Raw genomic sequence first — 19,575 nt, forward strand, 5'->3', positions numbered from 1 at the left:
ATAGCGGGGATAATAATCAATGTAATGAAACAAGCTATATGAATGGTTGAATGTGAAGCTGATGATGTGCCCTGTAAACTTTCACTCAATGCAAAATAAAAACATTTAATTTAAAAAAAAATAAAATAAAAAAAGAAGGAATACAAATGGCCAATAAGCACATGAAAAGATGTGCTTATTACTCAATGAGGGAAATGCAAATCAAAACCACAATGAGAAACCATTTCAATCACACAAAGATAGTCATTATAAGACAGCTATAAGTGTCAACATGGATGTAAAGAAACTGAAAATCTTATAAAATGCCAGTGGGAATATAAAATGAAGACGCCTCTTTAGAAAAAAGTTCTTCAGAAACAATTACATAATAAACACTTCTCTATTATCTAAGCTATTTTTTTCTTAAAAAAAAAAAAAATCATAGACAATAGACACGTCTATGTACATTCTTCGAGACTGTCTGGTTATACAACATTTACAAAGCTTCCATACTCTTGAGAAACAGGACATATGTAGGCTAAAGAGAAGGAGCCTGAAAGGATTGTGTTCTTTTATTATTCTTTCAGCAACCACCATAGGTCTAGAATATACAACATTTGTGTACACAAATTTGTTTCTTCTATATATAGAAGAAAAGGCAGCATAACTAAAGAATGAAGCAGGCATTGCTTTTTTGATGCATGTTTCTTAACATTGTTCATGTTTCACTAATAATGGAGACCACCACTCATCGGTCATACTGTGGTTGCTGTGATGCTGGACACTATGCCACGAGTACTTTAAATACCAGCAGTGTCACCCAATGTGGACAAGTTTCAGTTGAGCTTCCAGATTAAGACAGAAAAATAGACTGCTTCTGAATGTTTAGCCACTGAAAACCTTATGAATAGCAGCAGAACATTGTCAGATACAGTGCCAGAAGATGAAAACATTACAAATAGTATCAGAATTATTCTCAGATGTAGTGCTGGAAGATAAGTCCTCCAGTTTCAAAGGCACCTTAACTATAACTGGGGAAGAACAGTCTCCTCAAATTAGAGTTGACTTTAATGGTACAAATAGAATAAACCATTTTGGGACCTTCATTTGCTGACCGGGCACAACTCAAAATAAGGAGAAACAGTTGCAAACATCCATTAATAACTGAAACATGGAATGTACAAAGTATCATTCTAAGAAAACAGGAAGTTGTCAAACATGAAATGGAACTCATAGAGAGATATACTAGGCATTAGTGAGCTGAATTGGACTGGCATAGGACATTTTGATGGAATGCTGGTGTAGCACTGTTAAGATAAGCACTGAAATTCTAACCAGAAAGTCAGTTGTTCAAACTCCATCAGCTGCTCCTCAGAAACCCTGTACAGGATTGCTATAATCAACTCATCAGCTATAAAAACAACAAGAAGGCCATTCTGAATCGGACAATCAAATGGTTTACTATTTCAGGAATGACAAATTCAAGAGAAATGGTGTACATTCATCATCAAAAAGCACATTTCAAGATATATCCTGAAGTACAATGCTGAAGAGTCCTACAATATAAGCACGATAAGATAAGCACTCACCACAAGGTCAGTTTGAATTGCAAGATTGGCAATTCAAACCCACTAGGAGCTCCTAGGAAACCCTATGCAGGGTCCCTGTGATTCAGAATCAACTCTATGGCACTTGATAACAACAAGGAACCCCAGTTAATATCACTATTGTTCAAATTTATGCACCAAGCACTAAAAAGCCAGTGATGATGTAACTGAAGAATCCAATAAACTTGTTCAGTCTCAAATGGATCAAACATGCAATCAAGATGAACTGATGATTGGAACGCAATGACTGGAAACAAAAAGGAAGACCATGTTATAAAACATGGCCTTGACGACAGAAATGATAGAGGACTTCAAATGATAATAAAATTTTGCAAGACCAATGACTTCTTCATCGCAAATGCATTTTTTAAACAATAGAAAAAGCGATTTACACATGGATCTCATCAGATGTAATATACAGGAATCAAATTGACTATATCTGTGTGGGTGGAAAAGTATATCATCAGCCAAAACAAGACCATGTGCCAACTGTGGAACAGATCATCAATTAAAACAAGTCCACAGGATCCAAAATATGACCTTGAATATATGCCACCTGAATTTAGACACCTTCTTAAGAACAGGTTTGATGCAACAGACACTATGACCAAGGGCATCAAGACTATCATACAGGAAGAAAGTAAAAGGTCATAAAAAAGCAGGGGGAAAAGAAAACACCAAAACATGTCAAGAAGAGTCTCTGAAACTTGCTCTCCAGCATAGAAACGCAAAAGCAAATGAAAAAATAGGGACGTGAGAGAGCTAAACAGAAAATCCCAAAGGGCAGTTCGAGAAGACAAAGTCAAGTATTATAATGAAATACAGAAAAACAAAAAGGAAACACGCTCAGTATTTCTCAACCTGAAAGAACTGAAGAAAAAATTCAAGCAAGCCTCGACTTGTAATATTGAAGGATTCCATGGGCAAAATACTAAACGATACAACAAACATCAAAATAAGATGGAAGGTGGGATGGGCAACTTAGACATTGGCTAGTGGCGCTGTGGGCTAATGTGCTGGACTGCACAGTCGTTTGAACCACAAGGTCGGTGGCTTAAGCTCACCAGATGCTCCTTGGAAATCCTACACAGGGTCACTATGGGTCAGAACCGACTTGATGGCACTTAACAATAAGCCAAAATGGGGGGGGGGGGAGGATTTACAAAGGCACTTAAAAAGTGACTGGCTTACAAGCTTTCAAGCGGGAGCCTAGTTCCACAGGATGTAGGGGGAGAGTTAGGTAGGATCTCCACTAAGTGGTTTCCAACCTGTGTGGATGGGACTGATGAAAGAGATGGGGATAAGACTTGTGATTCAATAGTGAATAATTGTTATGAGGACTGACTTTGAGTGTTTCAAATGTAAAGGTAGACATTCAAGGGAGAAGAGCAGAGTTTGGGGCCCTATCTAGAGAAGCAGTGACACCAGAGATGGAGGCAGAGACAATGATGTGGAGAGACGGAGTGGCTGGGGACTCTGGACTCAGGGAGGGAGAGGGACTGTGTGCTGACGGCCCGGGGCAGGCTTGCAGGGTGTACTCTTTGGTTGTTTGATGATGCATGGAGGGGATTCTAATCATTGCAATGAAATGAAATACGACAGGATGAAAATAAAGCTATAGTCTCCCATGTAAACTATCACTCAATTCACAATAAAACTTAAAAAAAAAAGATGGAAGGAATACACAGAGTCACTGTACCAAAAAAGAAATGGACGATGTTGAATCGTTTCAAGAGATAGCATATAATTAAGAACCAATGATAATGAAGGAAGAAGTCCAAGGGACACTGAAGGCATTGGCAAAGAACAAGGCAACAGGATTTGATGGAATACAAACTGAAATCTTCCAATAAACTGGTGTAGCACTAGAAGCACTTACTCACCTACGCTAATAAATTTGGAATACAACTACCTAGCAAACTAATTCAAAGAGACCAATATCTGTACTCATTCCAAAGAGAGGTGATCCAATGGAATGCAGAAATCACATGGAAGTAAAATTTTGTTACAGATAATTCAAAAACAAATTCATTTTGCATGGATTCATTATAAACACTCAAGGAAACAGCTGTCAAGAAATCAAATGATATATTGCATGAGGCAAATCTGCTGCAGTAGATCTCTTTAGAGTGTTCAGAGCAAAGACATCAGTTTCAGGACTAAGGTGCCCCTGACCCATGTCATTGTAAATTTTCAACTGTCTCCGATGTATGAGAAAGTTGGAAAATGAAAATAAGGAAGACCACAGAAGATATGCTGTTATTTTACTCATGATGTTGGAGGAAACTGCCAGAAGAACAAATAAATCTGTATTGGAAGGACAGCAGAATGCTCCTTAGAAACCAGGATGGTAAGACTTCCTCTCCCATACTCTGGACATAGTATCAGGAGGGACCAATCCCTGGAGAAAGACATCATGATTGGTAAAGTGGAAGGTCAGCGAAAAAGAGAACCAGTGGTACTGAAGAAGTTCAAAAGTCATTCACAAAAAACAAGCCTCCAGGAATTGACCTCCACAAGATGGATTGGCAGTGGCAGCAGCAATGCACTCAAGCAGAACAATTGTGAAGATGGTGCAGAACCAGGCAGTGTTTCATTCTGCTGTGTGCAGCATCGCTATGAGTCAGAACAGACTCAACAGCACCTAACAACAATAATGGAGAGGGACAATATGCTTCTTCTATTGGAATTTAAATAAAAAATTGGTTTTTTTATCTCAATGCTAAGTGTCATTTCCAAAAATAATTATTTAAATACTTTCATTTTACTTTTTGAATTGTTAAAAAATATTTTTGGTAAATCTTTCTTGATTATAATACTTCAAACATATTCCTTCCTCGGTGACCCTGGGTTCTCTAGTTTTTGGCATTCATAAACCTCAGAATAAAGAAAAATACACCAAAAGAAAATGCTTTTTAACTCATTTTTACAATAACCATTCAAAGCTTATTTGAGGTCTTATCCCAGTTTTTTGTAAACCAGGGAAAATCTGATTTCATGATATCTGTACTTCCAGAAAAGAATAGCTAGAATAGCTTATAAAAATCAAAGGACCAATTGGGTTGAATAGTGTTGAATCTTTGGGGGGGGGACATTTTCCACTTAAGCATTGACTATTTCTGATATTTTAGATATATTATTTATATGAATTTCCCAAAAGAGAAAACTAAAAGCTACATTATTATTACCTTATCTTTGGCCTCTGGCAGTGTGATTTCTCTAGGTTCTAAAAATGCTATTTCTTGAAAAGGAGGAACATATCTGATTACATCTGGTATATAGTGTGCATGAAACACTGGTGGCATTGAGAATCTTCTTTCACCTGATAAAGGCACTATCTGGTTAACCACAGTTGGATCTTGGTGGGGTGAATGAAATCGTTGCCGTTTACCATCAAGCGGAAGGTTTTTTTCATTGCTTAATCTCCTAAAAACAAACAATAAGCCTTGGTGGTTAAAAAGATAACTTCTGGTTTTAAATTTAAAATAATTAAGAATATATAAACATCTTAAGAGATAATGGCAATATTATGAGTCTCTTAGCCAGGTTACACTATCAGCTCTATATAGAATTTTCAATAAAAAATTTGTTTACAGCACAAGAAATACCTCTCAACACCTTATAAAAAATAAGTAGGTAGTAAAAATGCATATAGAAAAAAAAACAACTACATAAACACTTGAAATTCATCTCAGCAGTGAAAACTCTAAGATCATTTTTATTTACAGAATCATTAATAAAAAAAAAATCCAAATTATAACTTAAGAAGGAGGATAAAGATTAGACGAGCTGAGTGCAATGTTTTTTGTTGTTTTTTTTTTTACAATGTATTTTTAAAAAGAAGCCTTTCGATTTACTTATATTCTGAATCATTAATAGAAAAGACTGAACTGAGATAATTACTGTTAACAAAAAGGTTAGAGGTTCAAGCAGTTTTCTGGTAGAAACATCTGGCAATCTGCTCCTATAAAGATTACTGCCTAGAAAACTCTTAAGAAGTGGCTCACATGGGGTCATTGTGAGTTGAAACCAACTTGACCCACACAACATGCTGAATATCATTTATATTGAAAAGTAAACTAATTTTTTATTTTTTCAATATGTATTACTATGAATTAATAGAAGAAGTGCAGTCAGAGTGCTCCGTGGAGGCCAGGATAGCCAAACTTCGTCTCTCATACTACAGACATAGTGTCAGGAGGGACCAGTTGCTGGAGAAGGGTATTATGTTTGGTAAGGTGGAGGATCAGAGAAAAAGAGGAAGACCCCCAGTGAGATGGATTGGCCAAGTGGCAGCAACAATGGGCTCAAGCGTGGCAACAATTGTGAGGTTGGCCCAGGACCAGGCAGTGTTTCGTTCTGCTGTGCATAAGTTTTGCTATGAGTCGGTACAGACTCAATGGCACCTAACAACAACAATAGAACTTATTTCCATACATGATTCATAAATTGGCTATCAAACCATTTTTAAAAAAACAATCTGAATAAAGTTAATACTTCAAAAATAATTACATAGCTTTCCACAATGGCAACTCTGAAGAACTTATAGTGCACATAAGCATAGGATCTAGAGCCAGGCCACCTGGATTCAAATCCCAGCTATGCCACTTCTAGATTAATAACTGGCTACCCAGCCTCTATGTGCTTTAACTTTCTCCTCAACATAAGAGGACTAACAGTTTCTACCTCCTAAGGTGTTATAAAACTCAACACTTGTAAATGACACTGCCTACTACAATGTGAGTGCTCAATAACACTCAATTACTGTTACTGTTACTAGTCTTAAAAATTATGGAATATTCATATAGGTTTAAAAATAACAGCAATATCTTGCAAATATTGCCAAGTCTTATTTTAGTTACCAGTAAAATTTCATTGTAATTATTACTAGAATGTTACCTGTATGAGATTTAGATAAAATCAAAAGAAAAACAAAGTAAAAACTTTACTAGAAAGCTGTCTAGTAAAGTTTCAAGTAAAAACTAGTTTTCTGAGACAGACTAGAAGCAAATACTGTTGAATGATGATATGCAGAGGGGACTGTAATCATTTCAATGAAACAGTGTAAAACCAATGCTCTCCCATGAAAACTATCACTCAATTCACAATAAAAACTTTTAAAAAAACCACAACACAAAACTTATTCTGGCTAAGTTGAACCATTTCTGGAAATTGATGAGCTTTTTAAATTAAATTCAAAAAGTATCTAAAATAATACTGTATATTTAAGTGTGCTTGAAATATGTTCACACAAATTCATATTTAACTATAAACATACCATCAAATATAGGTGTATATTTAGGCATAAACAAATATATTCAAATGATATACAAAAAAAGAAAGTAGTTTTCTGAAGAAACGTTGCTTCATTCCACCTGAAACTTATAATACTGGCAAGAGCAAATCAATAAAAATATCTTCAAAATTAAGAAATTAGAAGATAAATTCTTTTTAAATCTATGCCTAGATTGGCTGCACAGGTCCCAGAAAAGAAAAATTGGGGGCACAGTGCCAATGCAACTTTAATACACAAGACATTATTATTCAGTTCTCAAAAATGCAAAATTTTCTTTGAAAACAATTAAGTGAGATGTACTTACTTCCTTCCTCGAAATAATGGGGAGGTTGAGGTGTGTATTGGACTGACATTTCCATATGCCAACTGCTGCAATGACACAGCTCTAGATAAGCTACCAAAAAAACAAGAATAACATTTAAAAAAAAAAACATTAAAAAAAAAATTTCACAACAAGATATATTTTTCCTACCTTCAAATGTTTCACTAAAAAAGGGTTTTTATGTCAGATAGAAAGCAGAATCTACAAATGATATGAGACAAAATATCACCATACTTACTCTGCATTCTGAAAGTTGAATTGCGCATCTATAAGCTGCTGGTGTGAATAAAGAGTTGGTGACAGAGCAAAGAAGTTATTATGTTGTTGATGGTGTGGAGTAAAGGGAGGACGACCCAAAATTGAGGAGTTTGGGAACATGCTCTTGTTCACTAAAAGTGAACATGTATTCTTCTACCTGGAATAAATTTTAGAAAACAATGTTGAATTATTATAGCTGAAAGATATTAACTCTGGTAACTATTATTTGCTATTTAAAACAATTACAGGATGTCCCTGACTTAGGATGGGGTTGTTTCGAAAACTTTACCATCAGTCAGTTCTGAAGTAGAATACCGCTTTTTTTTTGTTTTGTTTTCTTTATCACCTGTTATGCAGCAGTATTTTGAACAATAAATCATAACACTGAACATCTGCAAATCACACATTGCAATATTATATGTATTATGATTTATTAACAAAAAGATGTACAAGAAATAAAGATAACTATATATATGGTTTGTCATTTAGTCAGTTATGTCATAAATCAGGGACTAACTTACTTACCAAGTGTTATGGATCAAATTATGCCCCCCAAAAATATGTGTTGTAAAAATCCTAACCATAAGATTGGTAAATCAAACCCAACAGTTACTCTACAGAGAAAGATGAGTCTTTCTGCACATCCAAGAAACCCTATGAAGTATTCCTACTCTGCCCTTAGGGTCACTGAGACTTGGAATGATTGGTAGGACTGGGTTTGGTTCTTTTGGTTTTATACCTGTGATGATAAATCCATTTGGAAATGAGTTTTTCTTGTTATGTTAATGAAGCAGGATTCCCTTTAGGTGTATTTTGAGTCAATTTCTTTTGAGTTATAAAAGAGATGTAAATTAAATTGATAAGGGAGAGAGATGCAAAGACATAGGAAGGTTGCCCAGGAGCAGAAACTCAGAAGAAACAAAGACAGCCTTTCCCTAGAGCTGGAACCTTAAAATCTGACTTCTAGCTCTAAGGAGTCCTGGTGTTATGCTGTGGGTTAATGCACTGGACTGCAAAGTCGGTTTGAACTGCAAGGTTGGAGGTTCAAGCTTACCAGGATCTCCTTGGAAACCCTATACAGGGTCACTACGGGTCAGAACCGACTCTATGGCACTTAACAACAACAACAAGCCTCTTAAACTGTGAGAAAATAGATATCTGAAAAGTCATCTACTTATTGTATTTCTGCTATAGCAGCACTAGATAACCAAGACACCAAGTTATGAATTTCATTTACCGACTAACTTTAAAAACTTTTAAAACAGACCTCTTAAATTCTCCTGTTGTTAAGTGCCATCGAGTAAATTCTGGCTCATAGTGACCCTGTACAGGCTTTCCAAGGAACAACTGGTGGGTTTTCAGTCCAGTGCTTATCCTATAGTGCCATATCAGGACTCCGAATCATACTGCTGTTATTTAGTGCTGTTGAGTAGGTTCTTACTCATAGCAACCCCACAGAGGGTTTCCAAAGAGCAGCTGGTGAGTTTAAACCACCAAACTGTGGTTAGTAGTCCAGTGCTTATCCTACAGCACCATACCAGGACTCCAGATTAACCATTAATTGTAATTCAAGTGATAACAAAATACATGTTAAATAATCTAAGGTTCTGATGAATTTTCCCTAACAAATTTATCCTGGTATCAGCAAATCTTTGGGAAAATTAAATCATCACCATATATTCTAATAATTAAAAACATATCACCCGAAAGGCATTTAATGAAACCCTACAGATTTCATTGTACTATAACTTACATTTATCTTCAATCCACTGTATTCAAAGGTATAAGTCATTATTTGACAACCTGATTCCTAGGATTTAGATCTGAAAAGACTTGGTCAAATAAAAAAAGGAATCAGCATTACTGAACTTACTACTTAGAAAATTCTGAAATACCCCTCAAACTATAAAGGACTTTCATTAAAAAGAAAACTTCATTCCTTATCAACTGGAAAAAAAATCTGTATACAACACAATCAGAATTCCAAAATATTTCATTAATCCAGACAGGTAACTATTTTGCAATGAATGGTCTTGAGAGACTACATACAGACTTACAAAGAATTGGGTATGGTACCAAACTAAAAACAAGTGTTAAACTGAACAACAGGACCTGTAGCCCACTTAATTTCTATGCTTAATTCACAGAAAGTTGAAGGTCACACCTACACACCCAAACACAGACACACAAATATCTACCTTGACACTCCTCCCCAAAGCGGACAATTAGAAAACTCTTCTCTGAAGAAACTGAGAGAAACAATATAATGTATTAACAAGATAGCTTATAACATAGTAGCAGTTGGGGGTCCACCAAGGAAAAGTCAAAACAGCTCTTGAAAATTATAAAATTGAAAGTAGAAATATGTAACAGACGATTAAAAGTTAAGAATGAGGAATTCTCTTAGAAAGAAAAGGGAAAATTGGAAAGAGCAGGAAGGAGGCAGGGCCACAAGAGAGAATCAAAAAATGTGGTTCAATGTCCAATATTATAATAATAGAAGTTTCAAAATGAACAGAGAAAATATAGCTGATTATCTACAATGAAATCTATCAGTTGATGAGTAGTCAACTATGCACACATGTACACATAGTTTCCAATTCCATTTCTAGTACCCCCACAGTTAATAAACATCCAGGGATCACCAGAAGAAACAAAGATCTGAGAAGAAACAGTAATAATGTCAAGAATAATATTTAAAAAAAAAAAAAAATCACAGCATTAATGAAAAGACACTCCAAACATAAAACATGAAGAATATGCTATTTTAAGAAACAGAGCTCTTGGAAATTATAAAATTGGAAGTAGAAATATGTAACAGAATATTAAAAGATAACATTAAGGAAATCTCTAGAAAGAAAATAAAGGAAAACTTGGCCAGGGCAGGAAGGAAGCAGAGCCACAGGGGAGAATCAAAATATCAAACATTATCATTGAAGTTCCAAAAACAACAGAGAAGTGATGACATGGAGAGATTGTAGAGCTGAGGACTCTAGACTCATGGAAAGAGAAAGGCTGTGGTGCTGGCGACCAGGAGGCTGGCTTCCAGAATGTGCCCTTTGGTTGTTTAAATGATTATATATTCCTACATGGTTTTTGGGGGTTTTTTGCACATCAATCTATGATGGTTTTCAGGGGAGAAGGAAATGATTCATGCGCTACAAGGTAGACATGCATTGACATGGGTCACAGGGCAAGCAATATATAACCGAAGGGAAGTGGGCAGAGAAAAGATGGGGTGGCGGGAGACACAGGAGGAATGCAGTAGGTAAATGCTGTTAACTGTTGGTGCATGAAAGGAATTGCAACCATGTAATGAAGCAAAGTATGTGATTTGTTGAATGTAAAATTGATGATATGCTCTATAAACTTTCATTCAATTTACAATAAAAATTTTAAACAAAAAACAGAGTAAACACAGAGTATAAAGTTACCAAATAAATAAAACAAGAAAATGTTCAAGACTATGATACCAATCCCCAGACTGGAAGAACTCAATCAATGACTACAAATCATAGCAATACATGTAAAAAATGTTAAATTTGCAAATATATATGTTGTTAAGTGCCGTCGAGTCGGTTCCAACTGCAAATCTTCACATGAGCAGAAAGCCACATCTTTCTCCCGCGGAGCAGCTGGTAGTTTCGAACTGCTGACTTTATGGTTTGCAGCCCGATTCGTAACCACTATGCTACAGAGCTCCTTATATATATTTAAGTTTAATTTGCAAATGCTATGGTGTGTATGTATGTATATGGTATGTGGAGATATATATATATATCTCCTGGTGTGGTGCTGTGGGTTACTGCGCCAGACTGCAAAGCCATATGAACTGCAAAGTTGGCGGTTCAGTCTTCCCAGCTGCTCTTCAGAAACCCTATACAGAGTCCACTATGGGATGGAACTGACTCGACAGCACTTCATAACAACATGTTAAATATATTTTTGCCACAATTAAAAAATATATTCCAGAAAAGTAAATATCGCAGCAATAGAGACATAGGCTGAGCTTGGCCATGTTACATAGATACCCATTGACCCTGAGATGAAAGAGAGAGGAGGAAAGACTGGATGGTCTGAAATTTAGGGAGGCATGTGGTTTCCGAAGCCCATTGACACTGACCTAGCCACTGTGAACTAGAATGGAGAGCGAAGTGACCAGCCAGTCTGAAGTGAGGGGAAGCATGTGAAAACTCCCAAATCTGCAGATGTGACCGTTGGCTAGCTAACCAGAACTTAACCTGATGAAGATAAGATTTGATACAGGGACCAAGAATTAATTGCTAGTCTGACAAACTGGACCTTTGCTATGGATGTAGTTGCCAAAAATTCCAACCAAAACAGAAGGCCTCTTAATACCAAGAATCAAGCGTGCCTCCTACTGAGGTTGATAGGGATGGGCAACTTAAGACAGTGGCTATCAAAAATATATATACAGGCACAAACTGGCTGGCTTACAAGCTTTCATGAATGTGCTTCATATCAGAATGAAGGGGTTAAGTAAAACCCCACTGAACAGTTTTCCTCTTTTCCAAATGGGTCTAGTGAAAGGGGATAGGAGAGGATGGGGATAGGATTTTATGATTCAATTGTGTATAATTGTTACCAGGACTAACTGTGATTGTCACAACCGTAAATGTAGAAGATGTCTATCTAAAAGGAGGGAGTAGTTAATCTTCTACTTCAGGAACACAGTACCTTAGGACTACAAGAGGGAAGATGAGTGGAGCAATGGATCCTAACCAGAAAAGTGGCGACAAAAGGACGGTAACAGAGAGATAGAGCACCAGAGGACTATAGGCCCATGGACTGAAGAAGGCTGTATGCCTGTGGACAGGAGGCTGGCTTGCAAAGCATGTCCTTAGAACATTTAAACGAGTATGTACTTTCTGTTTTGTATGCGCACATCCAAAATAAAGGGGGATAAAGGTAAAATATTGTTGACTCATAGTACATGGAGGGGATTGTAATCACTGCAATGAAACAAAATATGATTTATTAAATATAAAACGGATAATCTGCCCTGTAAACTTGCACTCAATTTACAAATAAACACTTTTAAAAAAATTGGAATCTCATAAAAATAAAATCTAAAAGCGGCTTTGGATTTTTTGAACGCAACAGTGGAAACCACAGTCGGAACTATAATGCCTTTAAAGCTCTGAAGAAAGTGCTTTTCAAGCTATTATTCGATATCCTGCGGTACTATCAAGGCAAGGAGGAATAAAAGCATCAAAAGTAAGTAACAAAAAGAGAAGAAAACCTGAGATCTAGGAAAAGAGAAATTTAACACAGACCAGAGACAAAATTCCCAAGAAGGTAGTAAAGGGAAGCAACCAGTTCAAATTACAAGAGGATGGAGGGTTTTAAAAGGAATAAATCCGAGGAGAGAAACAAAAACCAGATTAACTAATAAAGAGGAGGCTTCCAAGAGTTCATGGAATATCTTTTAGTCCATTTTTCCACAAACTTTTTGAAGCTCCCTCACATTTAATCATATTGAGTTTACTAGCTAACTCAACAGAAATAGTTGTAAGCACAAGGAAAAACAGACATTAAAAATGAAAGAAATTACTAAACAGAAAAAAGACACTAAAAAAGCTCATATAAAAATAGCACATAATCACAGCAGTTATCTACGTGGTTCTTATAATAATGTAAGCATTGAATATATTTACTTAGAAAAATTGTGATACATATTTATTATGTATCATTTACTATAGTTTTTATTTAGTTTGTAACATATTACTTACTATCAAGCCAATTCCTACTTACAATGACCTTATGACAGAAAGTTTCCATGGCTGTAATCTTTACAAGGGACTCCTGTTGTGATGCTGTAGGACAAGCACGGGACTGCTAACAACAAAGTCAGCAGTTCAATCACATCAGCTGCTCCTTGGAAATCTTATACAGACACCGTTGCTATGAGTCAGAACTAAGTCGACAGCACAATCTTTATAGAAGCAATGGCCACATCTGTCTCCTATAAATTGGCTGGGAATTTGAACCCTAACCTTTCCGGTGAACAGCCAAGAGTTTAACTAGCATGTTACCTAGGCTTATCTTACACATTACATATTTATTATAAATATACTTATATATTTCATTTATACCTATGTAAACATACATACTCATAAGGTTTTCAATGACTACATATTCAGAAGTAGTTCATCTCTCCTTCTTCCTAGTCTGTCTTCGTCTAGATTCTCATCTAAAACCTGCCCACCGTGGGTGACCCTGACGGTATTTAAAATACCTGTGCCATAGCTTCCAGAATCACAGCAACATGCATGCCACCACAGTACAACAAACTGACAGACGAGGGTTGTATTCTTTCACCATACTTATTGAATTTATATGCTGAGCAAATAACCTGAGAAGCTGGGTTATATAAAGAAAAATGTGTCATCAGGATTGGAGGAAGACTCATTAACAACTTGAAATATGCAGATAATACAACCTTGCTTGCTCAAAGTGGAGAGGACATAAAACACTTACTGATGAAGATCAAAGACCACAGCCTTTGCTATGGATTGCATCTCAATGTAAACAAAACAAAACTCCTCACCACTGGACCAATAAACAACATTTTTATCAACGGAGAAAAGATTGAAGTTGTCAAGGACTTCATTCTTCTTGGATCAACCATCAGCATTCATGGAAGCAGCAGTCAAGAAATCAAATGACGTATTGCATTAGGCAAATCTTCTGCACGGCCTTTTTAAAGGGTTGATGAGCAAAGACGTCAGCTTGAGGACTAAGGTGCACCTGACCCAAGCCATGGTATTTTCAATAACCTCATATGCATGCGAAAGCTGAACCGTGAATAAGGAAGACCGTAGAAGAATTGATGCTTTTGAGTTATGGTATTGGAGGAGAATATTGAAAGTACCATGAGCTGCCAAAAGAACAAACAGATCTGTGTTGGAAGAAGTGCAGCCAGAGTGCTTCTTGGATGCCAGGATGGCCAAACTTCATCTCTCATATTTCGGACACATTGTCAGGAGGGACCAGTCGATGGAGAAGGATATCATGTTTGATAAGGTAGAGCGGGTCAGAGCAAAAGAGGAAGACCCCCAGCGAGATGGACTGGCAAAGCAGCAACATCAGTGGGCTCAAGTGTGGCAACAATTGTAAGGTTAGCCCAGGATCGGGCAGTATTTCATTCTGTTGGGCACAGGGTTGCTATGAGTCAGTACCAACTCAATGGCACCTAACAACAACAAGAGAACATACATATACTTAAATAAAAATATTAGATGAAAGAGTGGTAAACCCTCATTTTCAGAAGCTAGGAATCAAAGATGAACTATAAAAGAGTATTTTTCTAGAACTGGGAGTCCTAGCATGGCGATGTAGGATAAGCACTCGACCTTAAGGTTGGTTTAAACTGCAAGTCAGAGGTTCAAACTCACCAGCCACTCCTCAGAAATCCTATATAGGGTCGCTATGAGTCAGAACCAACTCAAACGTCACTTAACAAGGAAGAAAATGGAGCCCTGGTGTGGTGCTATAGGATCAGAATGGGACTGCTAACCACAAGGTTGGTGGTTCAAACCCACCAACCGCTCCTTGGAAACCCTATACAGGGTTGCAATGAGTCAAAACTGTTTCCACAGCACATAACAACAACAAGGAAGAAAACAGCACTTAAACAGTAAAAAGAAAGAAGATATCTCTGGGATTGAGACTGGATGACTGGAAAATCTAGAGCAGCCAACAACAGCAGATGAAAAAAAGATCTGGGAAGAAATAAATGAATGACTCACACAAACTCTGTTGTTTGTTTCAATTCTATGCGATTAAAATCCTAGTGCAGTGCTGTAGGATACACACTGGACTGCTTACCGCAAGGTCAGTGGTTCAAACCCACCAGCTACTCTTAGGAAATCCTACACAGGATCACTATGAATCAGAACCAACTCAACAGCACTTAACAACAGGCTGACCAAATAGTGCGATTCATCAGTCCAGGGTTTATAACAGATAGTGGACAATTGTCTCCAGGCCACCATCAGATCTCAACCCAAGTTGCTTACTCTCTAATTAGGACCAGAGACAAGTTATTCCCCCAGAAAACAAGCATTTATCAACTTTCTTTAGCAGGCCCTTATCTCATATTATAAAACAGGTAGTTAGATAGACAGATAATCCCTGATGAGAAGAAATGATCAAATCTTAAGCCAAGCAAAAGTTGAGGGAATCCTTCCTAATTATGGGTTGCCAGATTCAAGATTGTCAACTAGAACCTTTTTCTGGGTCTTCTTTATTGCTTCCCTGATCCAACTTCCTATAAGGTATAGTATCTTTTTCACAGAATGGGAAAATAAAACAGAACTCATTTTAAAGAATTTTGCTTGTTACTTCATTTTGCTTGAGTAGATACTACGGATTGGATTAAATAGGGAAAGGAAAGTATATTCAGAAAAAACTACAATTAAAATGTCCTATTTTACAGATTTATTTTATCAGTTTATATCTAAAATTCCAGATACATTATTTGTACTTACAGTCATATGCTTATGATTTTCTTCTAGATCCAAATATTGTTCAGTGCTGTGGAGTCAGTTCTGACTCATAGAGACCCTGTGTACGGTTTTGAAGGCTATAAATCTGCATAAGAGCAGAAAGCCTCATCTTTCACAAGCAGAGCAACAAATAAGAGCCAATAAACATGTATTTAGACTTCAAAACCTAAAATGACATAATTGCCCATGTCTTGTCCTATTTCTATCACATGGTCAGATCCAAACTAAGTCAAAAGATGTCTTATGGCCCAGAGTTACGTTCTACAAAACTAATAAGCAACAACCTCATGCTTTAAAACTTAAAAGAATCTCATAGTCAAAAGTTTATTCTAGGGCAGATACCTAATTCAGCCTATCATTAATTCCTAAACAAGCATCAAAGATTTTTTTTGAGGGGTTCTTGTTGTTAATTACCGTAGAGTCAGTTCCAACTCATAGTGACCCTGTACAGAGTTTCCAAGGCTGGATCTTCACGGGAGCAGAAAGCCTAATCTTTCTCCCACGGAACAGGTGGTAGTTTTGAACTGCTGACCTTGAGGTTAGCAGCCCGATTTGTAACCACTACGCTACCAGAGCTAATTTTTGAGGCGTAGGGTCCCTTCAAAACAAAACATCTATCAGGTTCTCCTCAGTGTCAACCTTGAATCTCTAGCTCATAACCAATCAAGCCTGCCTATAAAGTGAAAAAGGGAAATCACAGGGAATTTAACCAATGGCATAAAAACTCCAACCAAAAGTCCATGAATTTCAATTCTTCTAATACATTTTTCCTAATATATTTCAACATTGACTTGATGAAGACAAAAATGGCACCAAAATAGTAACCTAACAAAAGCAATACAAAGAATACTTTTTTAATAATTATGTTCCCAAGAATAAACTCCAGTACAATTATTGTTGTTAAGTGCCATGAAGTCGATTCTGACCCACAGCGACCCTGTATAGGGTTTCCAAGGAGCCACTGGTGAGCTTGAACCACCAACCTTGCAGTTCAAACAACTTTGCAGTCTGATACATTAGCCCACTGCACCACACCAGGACAATTATTACCATACCATAATTAAGGAAACCTCCACAAAATTGTAAATCTGTTTTCTTTATATTCTTTATACTAGTTAGTGAAGGCTTCTTCACTAAATAGAGAACAATCCATACAAAACATTATTCCACATTAACTGTGGCAAAATGTGTTACAAATTGTATGACAAATAAAACCCACATACTTGCAGCATCCTATTTTTCTTTTAAGCTTTTTCTATTGTGAATTGAGTGAAGGTTTACAGAACAGATCATCCTATTTTTCTTAACTTGAGTTATCAGTTTACTTATCTGTACTGAAACATAAAATAATCTAGATAAAGCTTTGAACTACTTTTAAAAGAGCTGTACTGGGTTTTGCCTTAAGGAGCTAATTTTAAAGACTGTTTAGCTGACTCAATCTTTTAAAATTAGCTCCTTAAGGCAAAAACCAGTATAGCCCTTTTAAAGGTAGTTCAAAACTTTATCGAGATCATTTATATTTCAGTACAGATAGAGAAACTTGTAACTCTCAAGTTAAGGGGGAAAAAAAGGATGGTCTGTTCTGTAAACTTACACTTGAATCACAATAAAAAGTTTTTAAAAAAAAAATAAGAAAAAGACTGTTTAGTTGACTCAATGAAGTCCTGGAGAGGTACTGTAGGTTAGTGCACTGGACTGCAATGTCAGTTTGAACCACAAAGTAGTTCAAGCTCACCAGCCACTACTCAGAAACCCTGTACAGGGTCCCTATGTGCAGAAATAGCTTGACTGTACTAAACAATTGGCTCAATAGGAAATTACACAGCTTTTAAGACATGGAGAGAACAAAGTGGTTTGCAAAGTTAACTCTTAGTGACACAAAACTTAGCCATAGAATTTTCCTCCCGAAATTTCTTTCCTCAACATAACTCTTGCTCAACAATATGAAGAATACTCGGGGTTACAGAATTCCTTCATCAGGAATCACTGGGAACTAGGATCTATCTAGCATAAGAACCAGAACTGTGTTGGCTAAACAATGATGTCAGTCCCCTTTGTGATTTGACCCCCTACGCCCACTTCTTTTCTCCAAACTGTAAACACACTTCAGTTCTTAAATCTTGCTCACCCACTGCCAAAATCCACCTAGAGGATTTGAACTGGACATTCCTTATTGAGAAGTTAGGTCCATGCAACTCTTAAAACAGAATCTGCGTCATCACTGCAATGAAAGGGTAAGTGCAAAACCCATGTTCTCCATGTAAACAATGACTCAATTCACAATAAAAACTTTAAAAAATTTAAAACCCAGATTCTAGTCACCTATTTCCAAACGGGCATTTCTTAAACTATTCATAAATGCCCAGTTACACATGGGGTCCACTACACATTTCCAAAGCAGACAAAAATGGAGGTAATTCACACCCATGGCCAAAAGTGTTGCTATTACTGGCCATTGATTATTTAATGCATATTCAGTTCGCTGACTGTTAAATCAGTACATGTGGTTCCGAACCCTACGAGATGACGGTATTTACTAGAACGATCTGTTACAACACAACCCTCTTGATTCACTTATAACCTTTTTCCACCACACATGCACTACCAAGCGTCCGGTTAAGCTTGAGTTGTACTTTTTCCTCTTTGTTTCTTCTCTCTTTGACCCTGTAGGTGTGGTGGTGGTAGTGGTGATGGTGATGTCCCTCACAAGACCCCACCTGCCCAGGGTTTCCGAGGCTGTCGATCTTTACGGGAACAGAAAGCCACGCCTTTCTCGAACTGCTGACCTTGAGGTTAGCAGTCCAGCTTGCAATCCACTAGGTTCCCAGGGCCATGTAACTAACTAGCTGTTATCTTTAACAAGGACCAGAGAGTGACCATACAGGCAGGGAACTTGGGGAACCGCGAAGTGATCAGACTCAGAAGCCCCACCCCACCACCGTGTTCTTGCCTAGAGAGCCCCGAAGAAACGATTTACAATGCTGAGCCACAAAGGGACATACAACCATCAGATTCCAAGCTGGTGGGTTTTCCTGTAAAGTGAAGAACTGTGGCAAGTTCGTGTCTACTTAACTCAAAGTCTTAAAGACAAACTTCTTCTAACAATGGTTTGATATTTACCTTAGTTCTTCACCACCTTTTGAAACACCACGCAAGGGTCCCAAGCCAATCTTCCTCTTTGGGTTCTGGACAGAGAGCGGGGCGGTACGAAATAAAGAAAATGAGGAAGAAAAGTAAGTGGTCCAAAAAAATCTATCCGCCTGCTGGAAGCCCGCAAGTCTAGGCTATCTCAAACTATTGCTGGACCCTCCCACTCAAACAACTACAGTTTCAGAAAAAGTTCCCCGCAATCCACCACCGAACTGGGCCTACCTGGTCGCGACCCTCTCTGAAACCCCTAAACTCACAGGTATCCTTGGAAAAGGGCTGAGCAGGGCCTACGACAATGCCCTCCCACGAGCTCCAAGGCCCGAGAGGCGATAACCGGGCGCGCTAGGTCGTACCTTTCGCACAAGCCAAAGAAGGCGGTGGCCCGAGGGCTCGCTAGGCCCAACTCTGCGAGCCCGGGTCGCGAAGGGGCGG

At 37.5% G+C, this 19,575-nt stretch overlaps 1 protein-coding gene across 1 annotated transcript in view; it reads right to left on the reverse strand.

Moving 5' to 3' along the window:
* Positions 1–19,177, reverse strand: part of PAPD4 (PAP associated domain containing 4) — a 115,298-nt gene extending 96,121 nt beyond the window's left edge. Inside the window, exons 1-4 of the mRNA XM_006875183.1 lie at positions 19,114–19,177; positions 7,443–7,619; positions 7,187–7,276; positions 4,775–5,012 (exon numbers count right to left, since the gene is read on the reverse strand). Coding sequence (XP_006875245.1) covers positions 4,775–5,012; positions 7,187–7,276; positions 7,443–7,582 — 468 coding nt within the window. The 5' untranslated portion in view covers positions 7,583–7,619; positions 19,114–19,177. The remainder of the gene's footprint in view (positions 1–4,774; positions 5,013–7,186; positions 7,277–7,442; positions 7,620–19,113) is intronic.
* Between the last annotated feature and the right edge of the window lie 398 nt (positions 19,178–19,575).

The sequence above is a fragment of the Chrysochloris asiatica genome, unplaced genomic scaffold (assembly GCF_000296735.1).
Source record: "Chrysochloris asiatica unplaced genomic scaffold, ChrAsi1.0 scaffold00313, whole genome shotgun sequence".
NCBI lineage: Eukaryota > Metazoa > Chordata > Mammalia > Afrosoricida > Chrysochloridae > Chrysochloris > Chrysochloris asiatica.